The following is a 12873-nucleotide window of genomic DNA, read 5'->3' as shown; positions in this document are numbered from 1 at the left end:
CAGAAGAAAATCTGAACAGAAGAATTCTTGTGGGAAAATGCAAAAGCCATTACACTATTTGTATTTTGGAATGATTTCTCGTTGACAAATAGCATTAAGACTTTCTAACCATGAACTGGCCTAAAGAGCCCCACACTGAATACAGCATTTTGCACAATGATGATCTACATGCTGATGACATAAAAGATAATACAAAACAGTTCTCTGGTGCTATACATCTATAAAGACATCTGTTGGCTAAACTTGTGAGGACTCTCCTGAGATCTGTAAATGTGATCCATTTAGATCATACAAGGTATTAGAATTCTGTTCGTGTTTTCCTGTTTTTCATGAAAGCTTTTTTCCCCTCAGTCTAATGCCTGAGATAAGGCGGGTCAACCTTCCTTAAATCACGCAAGGCAACTGGAGTGTTGACAAAACCGATTCTCAAACTGTCCTATACTATACTTGCTTACCCTGTACCCCAAAATCTTGATAGTTTGTCTTCCCTCAAAATATGATTTAGTTACACAATTTGATACTTCCCATTTCTTGTATTGACACGGATAAAGAGAAAGCAATTCTGTGTGATAGTAACGCCTTACACACCTGGTTAAAAAGATGTTCCAGACAGCCATGAAGTTTGTCTTGTTTGTCTAAAGGAATCCTCATATCATTGGGAAGTTCATCTCCTAATAAAAGAAAGATTAAAAGCTTTTAACTGTCTTACCAAGTAATCTGTGACGAGGTCACAGATGACACAAGCACATCTTCACACTGAAGTGGGTGAAAAATGATTGCTGCTTTATCTCTAATTCATAGATCAAAATACTCATGATTTTTCATATAATGCAAATGTCCAATAACTAAAGAAGCTTATCCCTGCCTAATACCTCTTCCATATCCCAAATTTACTGTAGTTCATTAGAAAAAGAACAAATCTCTATTTTTAAAACTCTTGAGATTAGTTTTGAAGAAACCACATTTGCAACATAAACATGCAAGTGCTTATAATCGGCCAAGAGTTATCAGCTCCACTAAGGGCTCTGGTGTGCGAAATACACGTGTGGTCTATGCGTGTACTCACCTGATCCCATCTCGTCACTGCCCAGGTACGAGCTATTGCTCCGCACACTGGTGTATGACAGCACTGAGTCCCGGTTACTGTTGCATTCACTAGAAAGAAAATCAAAGAAGGTGACTGAAAATAAGCTGTCCTTACACCCAGTCTGATGCACTGTCATTCTGTTTGTATTAACACTGCAGTCCCCAAAACTAATTCTGTTACACATATACAAAAGAAAACCTAATGACACGCAGAGCAACCATTAAGCAAGGCCTCTGGGGCCGGCACTGTAGGGGGATGTCTTTTTCCATTTGTAGTGACCACTCAATGCTCAATATATTGCCTGGATCCTATAAATAATGAAGATGGACTTCCCACCACGGACCTCATCTGGGTCACATCATTAAACATGCTCTATGAGCATGGAGTAGGGGAAAAATAATTAAAATCTGTGAGGCAATCTCCACTAAACCCAACATTTGTTACCAATTCTCAAGATATTAACAGCATCCAACTCAAGCATACATTGAAGCTGCAGTAGCCCAGACATTGGAGACGGGAGAGGAAATTTAAGGAATCTACACCATCGGAGAATCAGGCACTGCAGATCCTAGAATTGTCCCAGGAAACAGAGGAGTCACTACAGTTGGCTTCACACCAATGTTGGCTCACGGACACATGGAAAATTTTGTTTAAGGTTCACTTTATACTAACCATAACTTAATAATCAAAAAGGCTGTGGATCTCAGTCTGTCCCCCTCCAATTAAGCGACACAGTGCTTTTAATGGTACAAATCCAAAATAAAGCCTACAAAATTGTCCATATTATCTCTTCCTCTGTTTTTATTTTAGACTGAGATGAGAGAAAAAAATAAGAGCAATTGAAAGAATCCTAACCGGGGTTCTTGCCTGTCCTTTGTTAAACTTATTATCAAAGAAATTTATTTTTTCTGAAGAAGATTAATTCTTATGGCGACTACTCTGCAGTACGAACCCTTACGAAATTTGACTTACACCTCCAAATGATCCGAGAGAAAGAAGCATAGCTAATGCAAACAAGATTTTTTTCTTACTGTAATTTGCTTATTTTTGTAGCTCCTCAGTAGTTTTTCAGATCAAAAACCATCAAAATACATTTTATTCCCCCTTGAGTAACTATTATCTGTAATATATGCTTAATTCTCTGCCTCTGTCTAATAAAGATAAGACAGAATAATCTTTCTCATCTTACATTTATGTCTAAAATTTTGGAACGAGTGACAGACCCACAGAGACTGTTTCGATGTCACTAGTCAGCTTTACCCAAAATAGATTAGCCTCAATTACAGAAACTATTTAAACTAAACAGTGTTCATAAACGGGATTCCTATTAACAATGAAGGAAATGCAGCACATTTCAATACAAAAAGCTTCGGAGAACATGTCCAGATTTAAATCTAGCACAATAAATAGACGCCACAGATCTCGACTTTGAGAGCGCTAGTTTTGTTTCTTTACTGACTTCATATTTGCTGTCCTTGGAGACGTTCAATACTCAACTGGACAAGACCTTGAGCGCTCAATCCTGTTGGATCTGTTCTGAGCGGGAGACTGGGCCACGTGGGCTCCAGAGACCCCTTCCAATGTAAACTGTCCTGATTCTGTCATTGCTGCGGTCCGGCAGGAATGTAACAGATTGCTGCTTGTGCTAGTACAAGCCCAACAGCAAGGCAGGAATCAGGCCTGTAGCAGGGAAGTTTCAAAGAGGCATCATGCAGTCAAGTTACTTGAATCCTCCCAAAGTAAAGTATCTTTACTCCTTTGTATTAGCAAAGTCCTCTGCCCTTCCTAGACGTGTAGAAATGGCCTATTAGGGATGTCGAATTGCAATGGTCAGACATGACTGCAGCTTGTTGTTCCATTTCTTCTGAAGCTGAGTTTCCAAATGTTTTCTCCCAAGACAGACAGATTTGGAGTGTGTGAGATTTCCTTCAGTAGCAAATATTCCTGGAGAAGCAGCAGTCAATCCGATCCCAAAAACAAGATTTTGAGACACCTGAATAAACATTTGCATTTGTGGTTTCAAAGGCCCATTAAAAATAAAAAGCTCGATGTCCATTTTTGTTTCTCAGTGTCTTAAGACTTTTGGGAAAATTGTTTGCAGAATTGAACGGAAACATCCCCTTACGACAGCAGCTATTGTAAGACCAAGCAGTTTGCAAACTGCTGAGCTGCTGTAGTTTCCAGCTATACCATATAGAAAGGGAAAGTGACACTAGACCTATTTATTGCATTTTATTCAATTTTCTAGAAGCATTAATATTTTGGCATTATTATGAGGAAAGATTTTTTGCTGTGTATGTCTCCATGGTAATAAATGTAATAAAATAACTACAGCTAGTGAATACTTTACTAAGTGAATACAGAATAATCGACTGACTGGAGAACAACCTGCTTGTTGAATCTGTACCTGGATTAGAACTTTGAAACATTGTATTAGTAAGGTAAAAGAGGCAGAATCTTTGAACTGACCTGTAGGAGTCTCTGAAACTCATTGTGTCATGTCCAGAGTCTTCCTGGTCCTCCTCAGAAACTTTGAAACAGACCTTCTTGATTCCACCATGCTCAGCTTTGTCAGGATCGCTCTCTTCTGTTCCCAGGGAAGGTGGAGATGTCTCCTCAGTAGATGGTGGCTCACAGGCACCACCTTCTGTAGGTTCTGTTATGGTGGACAAAAGTCTGCAAAAGTAAGATACAGAGTTCTCAGGGGCTGGTGGGCAGTCTCACAAATGGCATATAATGACTAAGGCTGGAATTCAGCTGTGTGAAATCACAAGTAACCTTGCCAGCATTTTACACTGACTACAGCTACGTCAAACTGCGAGCTCTGAAAGGGGTTTATTGAAATCCATGAATCTCAGTTCACAAAAAGTCCTGTTTCCATAGGTACCCAACCTCCATAAGGTACAGCTTAATCACTGTAACCACGGTGGCCTGAAAGGGCTCCATTTTTAATTCGCCGAAGTCCTCACTTTCTCCGTCCAAGGCGCTGGGTTTCTCCTCTGGGTCCGTGCCCCAGCTCGTTGGCTCCACCCAGCAGCTACCACCCTTTCTTCAATATGTCTGAGCCCAGGCTCCACATGCTTTCCCATCAGCTGGAGTTTTGGTGCACGATTGCCTGTTCTTTTTTGTTACTGGGATTCCTGGAAGTGGCCGTGAGCAGCCGAGGGCAGCTCATGGCCTTCTCCCACACAGGTCACCCCAGCAGCCCCTGCTACCAGAACCCTGCCAGTTATGCACAATGGACAGACACACTACTCACATCCTTCATTACTACTACTGGGAGATGCATGATGACAAAGAGGAAAAAGACAAAAAGAGGAAAGAAAAACGTAGGTGCCATAGAGAAAGCTGCCTGAAATCACAAGATTTGCCTAGTCTGCCCTATGACAGACAAAATCTCCGTCTGTATGGAATTCTGAAACCACTGTTGGCACCAAATAAATTCTTATACTGGAACATATAGTAAGCAGAACAGTGGCTGCTGAATTCAGGTGGACTTTTAGGAGCAAAAGACAATAATATATACATTGGTGGATCTGCACAGTAGTAGGTTTGACACGAGCAGCAAGGAGCTGTAATGCAAGTGCAGGTGTGAACAGGCGAGCGTGAGAACGACAATTGGGGCCAACAAGCACAACACGTGCTCTGAGATTAATGCCTCCATTTGATCCGAATTGCAGAATCGCTCTGCAGTGCACACAGGACTCTTTACTCACTTATTGATCTGAATGACATATTGCTTCATTTCCTTCACTGCAATGTCAAGTTTGTTAAAAAGGTGCAAATAGGAGTCCTGTATCTCCCGATCTTCCTGTTTCAGCAGAAAACTGAGTCCCCTTTCTTCCTGAATTGCTCCTCCATTCTGCTGGCCAAAGCTGCCATCAAGGTCTCCATCTTCTGGGGGCAGACATCTCCAGGATGGTGCAGCCATAGTGGTGATGCAATGCTGAGTATATGAGACTGGATTTAAGGTACCTACTAAAAATCGAAGGGTCTAGTTAGTATGGCTCTCATGACTTTCCCCACTGCATCCCAATAATGGTAGTTTAGGATAGGTGGAATTTTAACAGGAATAAATAAAATTTCACAAAATTATTTTATATAATTACATTCTACGACAAAAACACTCTTCTTTTTTTTTTTTTTTTAAAAAAAGAAGGCTTTTTTTCCCCTGGTGTGCCAACTAGATATTTTGAATTTACCGCACTCCAGAAACAGGTTAATTTATGGAAGTAAAGACAGCAACTGTCCACACATAGACTCATATAGACAACATGGATAGTATCTAAAAGCATTTGTTGAAATATTAATGAATTCAGGTTCTCAGGAGTAGGTCTGTGTTATTATTCCAGCTTTACAAACATTTACACACACACACACACACACACACACTTATATACACACATGTTTTGGTATGGTACTTTGCTAACCACCTTAGCTTGCATTAAAAATAATAAGGAATTCTAATATTTCTAATATCTTCAAGCAAGCAGGACTTCTTTATTGACCTCACTTTGAATAGTCAATGCCATTCTTCAGAAAATTGGTTAGTCTACACTTCCCTGGGTCTCTTCCAAACATTCCTGCTCTCTGACCCTCGCAAGACTGAATCAGAAGCATATTAGGTGAGATCATAACGAAGAAATGCTGGAACTCAAATAATCAGGTTGTAGGACAAATGCTATATAGCAACTATTTATCAAAAAATAGGTCCCCTTGACAAAGTAGAGACTTCCAGCTTCAATGCATGGAATTTATCTAGTAATGACAAAAGAGAACAACACTACAGTCTGATTGACTCATGTTTTCCCCCCAAATGCAGTCTCTCGTCACAGCACTAGCACTACTATTAGCCCCTATTCACTGTTTTTAATCAGTAAGTCAGCTCTACTAAGTGCAAACAATATTCCAGGACACTTAATTATCATGAGCTGACCACACTGCTTCGGTAGTAAAATCATTTGACCTGACACTTCTCTATGCTTAAAGGCATTACTATTTTACAACACAAGGAGGCTGTCATTTTACTGTAAGATTTCAAGGAGGAAAAAAGGCTGCCAGCAAGTCTGTGTTTCTTTGGAACTTATTTTGACCTTGATGAGCAGTGGAAAGAGACAACTTTTTATGCAAATGAAATCAGTATGATTTGAAAGTTAATTATCACCTTGTTCTGGATCAAGACCAATAATAGAGGGCTTCCGTCCAATGCGAATGCTGAACGACCTCCCTGCTGAGGTAGTGTTTTTGGGGTATGATACCTCCATGAGGTTAACGTGGCAGTTGGTGGGGCAGAAATCCATACTGTTGAGGGAATGTGGCTCCATGATGGCTTGTTTGAAGGCTGGGCTCACCTTTATTTTCAATTCATCTGCAAACTGGGAGAAATAAAGCAAGTATGCGCTACTTCACTTGCAAAAAATGGTGATACAATATAGACAATCCTTTTATCTTCCTGCCTTCTATTCCAGAATAATATGATTTCTGCTGCAGCTGAAATAACATTAAAATAATAAAAAGCTCATAAAACAACAAATGAAAGCACTTAGCTATACCTTCTAGGACTCACTTTTCAAATAGCTCAGGTAACTGAGCAAAAGAGCATAGGTAGTTTGTTTACACTATGATACACTGTACTTATGTTCATGTTAAATCAGACAGTGATCATTCTGTTGTCATATTTATTCAATGATACAGTGGAAACGAACCTGCAACAATACGTTATTAGACACAGCTCTGACAAACTGAAAGGAGTGATTTACAGATATGGTCCTTTTTCCTCAGAACTTGCAATTTCAGTAACTTGCAGAGCTGTTTTCGTGCCTCTAGGACACCTACCTCTAAAGCAGTTTGGATTCATTAATACAGAATACAAAGACCCAGTTATCACAATGAAGTATTGTCTCGAGACTTCACCAGTAACTGCTAGTGTTGTACCTCTTGGTAGTTTGTGAGCCTTCTGCTAATGCTTTCCAGCTTAGTGTCACAGATCTGCCGGAATTCATACTGGGGCATGGTGGCCACAGCACTGCTTAGGGATATGAGTCTTTTGCAATTCCTTACGAAGTGATTGTCCTCTGCAGCAAAGGCCTCTAAAATCTAAACAAAAAGACAGGATGTCAATGATATGAGACTTCACAGAGAGGGAAAACAGTTTTCTTCCACTGAATAAGTGGCAACACCCCCATGTTGTCATGGTTGACTAAAGTTGCCTCCAAAACAAGCTGCCTTTATTACCGCCTGAGAACCACTATCATGTCTAATCCCCAGAGCCATAAAACATTCCTCAAAAATTTTTAGAATAACTGAAATGGATCAAAATACCCACTGTCACAGTTACCTGCTCTGGTGTACTTTCATGGGACATCACAATAATGTTACTAGGATGTGACAGAAAACATTTACAATTAGCTCATTATTGCCTTAGATGACCCAAATACTAACTGCACTGCTGCTTTCCAATAGCAGCAGTTCTACGTGCTTCCTTTAGTGACCCATCCAACCTATCAGATGGGAAAAAGCTGCTTGATTTTCTTCCAAGGTAAAGTAAATTCTTGCCTGAAAAGATTAATCTTGAATATCAGCAAAGAGTATGTTACCAGACAGATAAAAGCGAGAATTCCACAGCTGAGGGCTCCCCTCCCTCTACCTCAACATCTGAAATCCTGGAAGCATTTGCTGACTTGCTCATACCAAACAAGCTATTAGAACTTGGTGCATTCTAATGAAGAAAACTCCAGGCAGGGTTGAGAAGACCATGTGCTACCTCATGTGAAGAGCCAAGCAAAGCCACCAGAGAAATGCCAGTATTATTGGCTTCCCTGTTCTATTCAGGAAAGAAGCTGGTCATGTATGTTTTCCAGTACCTTTGCAGTGAGATTGAAGCAACCTTTTGGTTCCACAATTTTCTCCAGGACAAAGGATTTGATTCCTGCGCTGCTGACATACTCGTACACCACCCCATGCTCCAGGTGGGTGTTATCGACAGTCAGACTGATGAGAGGTGTCTCTTCACTAATGATCAGCGGAGAGCTCATGGTCTGTGGTGTCTGGGCTAGAACCAAAATAAGTCATTAGAGGTGTTTGGCAGCACACAGGAATACAGGCACACAGAGGGAAGACAAACCTGTTGGGAGGTATTATTAAACGCGAGGACACAAAGACACAACCTTTGGCTCAAGGAGTCTCTGAACCACGTACTGCTGGAGGCTGGGAGAATATTCTGAGGAAGACATTTGCTGTTGGCCACTACTGGAGACAGTGGTAGGGGTTTAGACAAACCACGTGCTCCAATCCACATTCTGCTGTTCTTTCCTGTGTGCGTGCTCACACCCAGGCACAGGACACCACGTTTAGTTCTGTTCAGCATTCAGACATACAGACCCCAGCAGAAGCTTTCAAAGGGAAGTGAAGTATGTTAATCTCAGAGTCTCCTTGTTTGTAATGACTCTCTGGAAGACTGCCACTTTTCTGTCCAGTTTTGGGAAATGCTCCAGATGCATTTTCTGTGCAGCTGCAAGACTGAGATGGCAGGGCAGGGGTGGGGTGAAGAGATAACATTTTTTACACACAGCAATGCTACTGTCCCCAGAGAACAATTTAAGCCATAGTGTGTTTGAGATTTGCCAGAGAATTGCTCACATGCCTCTACCAGGGCACTGCTTCAGCCGTTCCACTGTGGAGCTGCACTGTTTGACTATTAGATTACCAGGCTCATCAGACCTTCGATGGGATACACACAGTTGTGGATCTGCTCCTGGAGAAGTTGCCAATAGCATTCAGAGTGTCCAGACTCAGTCCTTTGGATTGAATCTGGCTTCAGAATTCTCCCCTGACATCTACTTTTCCAGATAAGCTCTCAACATGAAGATAAAACAGAGTTTTTTGAGTTACACTTTTCTAAGCTGGAGGAAATACACCCACCTTTTACTGACACAGTGGTAACATGCTCTGAAAACTTGTTCCAGATCACAGTAATTTAAAATCTTAATTTTTAATCACAGAAAACATAGATTATTCTAGGCGGAGTTACTTGCAGAGCTTCCCTCTCCAGCTGATACTGCCCATAAATTCCTGGTTTGCAGGGGCAAGCAAATGATTTTAAAAATGCTGAGCCTTTTCATTCCAAAATTGGCTTTCTTGTAAAGATTAGAGAGTCACAGGGGTATGATTTCTATGTGTATCTCAGTTTTTTTTCTTCTCCTGAATCAACTGCAGCACAAGAGTACTTACTCTGGCAGACCTCATTCTATTACAAAGCTTTATTATGACAAGACATATTCTACAGTAATAATTGCACTTTATGTTTCTACTGCAGTTTTCCTTCTGGAAGCCCCTGAATCTTCCCTAGGTTTCCCTCCCCCATGCGAATCTTTACCAGATTCCTGTTGGCTATTTTGAAGGGGATCCAATTCTGCACCTCCTTCCAGTGAAGAGTCTTCTTTGCTGGAGCCAGGATGGCTGCCATTCAGATAGGCAGTGGATGCTGCTTGCTGAACTCTGTCCTCCTCAGCATCTTCATGTGTTCTGTACACCCACTGGTACAACCCCTTTCAAGAGACAGAGGCTTCAGCAATGACCTCAGTAAAAACGCCTGATCTCTATATGTTTGGATTACAAAGGTGAATCTAGCTATCAATTTTATAACTTCTAATTTGGCTGAAATATCAACATTCCCTCCGCTTTCCTCTGAACTTCAGAGAATGTAAAATCTAGAGAAATATCTGGATGAACGAATTTTAGAAATACTTTATATTTTACAATAATTTAGTACTGTTTGCAGTGTATGAACTGGCATACATGTTATTTGTGGACGTTTTGTAACTTTAGGCAACTGTAATCAGCTCCCTAAGTTATACTAGGACCTGGGTGTGGGAGTAAGTCAGTCAAGAGAGACAGACACGCATAATTTGTTCTTCTGAATATTGAGTGAGCATAAAAGCACAGAAGAAGGGGAGGAATTAATGTAATTCCTTTGAGGTTTTGTATTCATACCAGTGCTTCCTGTTGTCTGGTCCTGTAGGCTGTAAAGTGCTCCAGAACTTCCATATAATTTCCATGTGCTGCATTATTCCCATTAACTTTCAAAATACACTGCCCTGGATGAAGGCCTACAGCTGCAGCCTCAGAACCTGGAAAATCACCAGGAGCGGAGTTAGACAGTAAAGCCATCTGACTAGGGAAGAGAACACTGGAAAGTTTGCAAAGTGTTTCTGGTTAAGATGACTAAGAAGAAAAGGTAGCTGAACCCTGTCATGCTTTTGCTACTAAGTACTTATTCTGAGAGCTTCTTGTACAAGCAAAACATCGTGCATCTGTTCTTCATATTTTCAGTAGTGCTGGGAAAAACAGAGACCTCCTAGACCTAAATGCATTCATGCTAGAAATTGAAATTCCTGTGGGAAATCATTTGGGATTCTTACGTGGCTCTTCTAGCCTTATGATTGCATTAGCTGAGGTCTCGCTTAAAATGTAAACAGTTATATTTGTTTCAGTTTGGTGCACTTGAAAGATACAGAACACTTGCATGTTATGCAATTTGCCATGGTCCAAGAAGAACGCAATGATGTTCTTATGACTAGAGTAAGCCTAGAGTGCAATAACCGACTTGGTGGATTTGTGAACAACACTCAGATCAAATCCAGCTCCTAGAAATCTACAGTTAAGGTGATTAATTTTTTTCAGGCACCATCATTTAAAATTCATACAGTTTTATTCCAAATGCAATTTGTCTTTTGCTAGCAAAATCCTGGAAAAGGAGTATCTTTCTAGCTGGCACTTTCAGTTTGTGCTCTTCAGACTTAGAAAGTGGTTATAGGTGCTGTTATGAGTGTAACCAATGTGTCTCCATGAGAACACTGTTTGTTGCATTAGTGTGCTGCCTGTTGGCTGTATACTAACTGCATATATTTGGATATAGGTATTTGCTCTGAAGGAAGGAAGTGGTCCATGTCTGAAAGGTCATATTTTCTGCATCTGCTGAAAATAAAGGTTTGAGCTGTGATCTAATTGCAGCTCAGTTCACATTTCAGTTACGGAAGTAGTAAATATCTGTCAAACTGTGTCTTCTCCTTTTAAAAAGACTAAGGAAAGCAGTTCACCTCTATCGTATATTGGTAATTTATAGCAGTATTACCCAATGTAAAGGGAGAAGTAGTCTTCAAGTCTTGTATCATACTTTGTGATGTCCTTTAAGAAACATCATCTGTCTGCCAAGCTGCTGATCCCACAGCACATCCAGAACTGCAGTGACTCAAACTGTGGCTGAGCACAGGCAAAAATATTGAGGAAGCAACAGACAGCATTACACCTCAAATTTTTCTCAGCCATCTCAGTTTTAAATTTCTGTTTCCTGCAGCTGTAAAACTGTATCTTAGTAGTCTTAGAAGAAACAAGGTTGGGATCACTACGCAAGTGCATTTCTAGCTTGCAAGAGCTCCAGTGACAATGCTTTCTCACGAATCTTTCCATAGTACTATGGATTGCAAGAACACCAAGTCTCTTCTGCTGTAGAATTAAGTTATTCCTTGTTTAGTGCTGATGGGATTAGTGACCCAGTGCTCATAATGATACCATTTCCTCAGACTATATTTACCTTATAAGCACTTTGAGGCAGGAACTATCTCATTTTTCTAATCCTTCTCTATCACAGAGGTTCCTAGTCGTTATGGTTATTAAAATAAATTGTCAGAACTTGTTTAGAAGAAGTTTGACAATAAAACCTGGATATTTTTATTGAGATAAATATATATATACACACACACTTTTTAGACACATATATATTCTATTTAGCTGTACTCAAAGCTTAACTATACCACAGCCTTTCTACTTACCTCTTCCTACTGCATGAACATATGGTGGTGCTGCTCCCCGTATCTGAAAGCAAAGTGCCTCAGGACAATCTGGGATTTTAATAATCCTGCAGGTAAATCAAGGAGGAGAGAAAGGAGCATTTCAAGCTAGGCTGCCAGAGCTCCAGCCAGTTCCAACAGCATCTTTCCCTGGCATTCACAACTGTGTTTTTGGATTAAAGAAAGTACCCACATAGTTTACAAATAAATAACAAATAAATAGACCTGAAGAAATCATCCATTCCATCTTCATTCTCCAAGGCAGATGGTAGATTCTCTTTCTTAATTAAAATTTGGCACTTCCAAATTTATTACATCTTTAAGTGAATAACAGAACAGCAACTTTCTGTGGTTTTTATATTCACTTCCATTTCTGGCCAAACTTCAGTACAGCTGTGCTGACTTACACCAGCTGAGAATCTTTTCCATGAAGAAAAAAATAGACTGGGCAAGACATCCTGCACTAGAACTCAGCATCAAGTGCTCACTGAGACCTTCAATTCTATGGCAAATTCTGGGATTACAGAATCTAATAATTCACAAGACATTAACAGGGCCAAGCTTCATTATAAGATACAATAATGCACTAAAGAACTGTAAGGTCTGATATTGTTAGTGTCATCCAAAAATAAATCAAGCTTTAATCGGGTGGAAATTGCCTTCTCTTGCACATATATTAAAGTCTGAGAAGCTTTACACCTGAGACAGAATGACAATCCTCGTGATTCAGTTCTGTTTGTGCACAAGGAAGCCAAAAGTTAACTGCAGTATAAACAGAATACATCGTAACCTCTTCTAGAAGTACAAAGTTCATCACTAAAAACCTGTGACTCGTATCTTTCATTTATGTCATTTGTTTTCCTATTGAACAGGTTCTGCATAGCAAAGTGTTTACACAGTTTTCACTACAAATTGTAGAAGAAATACTTAGTATTTGAC

At 40.2% G+C, this 12873-nt stretch overlaps 1 protein-coding gene across 2 annotated transcripts in view; it reads right to left on the bottom strand.

The window, feature by feature from the left end:
- Positions 1-12873, bottom strand: part of PREX1 (phosphatidylinositol-3,4,5-trisphosphate dependent Rac exchange factor 1) — a 164117-nt gene that overhangs the window by 14540 nt on the left and 136704 nt on the right. The window contains exons 19-28 of one of the 2 annotated variants that reach the window (XM_074157699.1): positions 11917-12002; positions 10079-10215; positions 9462-9633; positions 7951-8138; positions 7022-7183; positions 6252-6462; positions 4804-5065; positions 3557-3763; positions 1067-1155; positions 589-671 (exon numbers count right to left, since the gene is read on the bottom strand). In XM_074157699.1, coding sequence (XP_074013800.1) covers positions 589-671; positions 1067-1155; positions 3557-3763; positions 4804-5065; positions 6252-6462; positions 7022-7183; positions 7951-8138; positions 9462-9633; positions 10079-10215; positions 11917-12002 — 1597 coding nt within the window. The remainder of the gene's footprint in view (positions 1-588; positions 672-1066; positions 1156-3556; positions 3764-4803; positions 5066-6251; positions 6463-7021; positions 7184-7950; positions 8139-9461; positions 9634-10078; positions 10216-11916; positions 12003-12873) is intronic. The other variant, XM_074157700.1, reaches the window with a different exon arrangement.

Source organism: Numenius arquata, chromosome 12 (assembly GCF_964106895.1).
Source record: "Numenius arquata chromosome 12, bNumArq3.hap1.1, whole genome shotgun sequence".
Taxonomy (NCBI): Eukaryota; Metazoa; Chordata; class Aves; order Charadriiformes; family Scolopacidae; genus Numenius; species Numenius arquata.
This window is presented reverse-complemented; position numbering and strand designations above follow the sequence as displayed.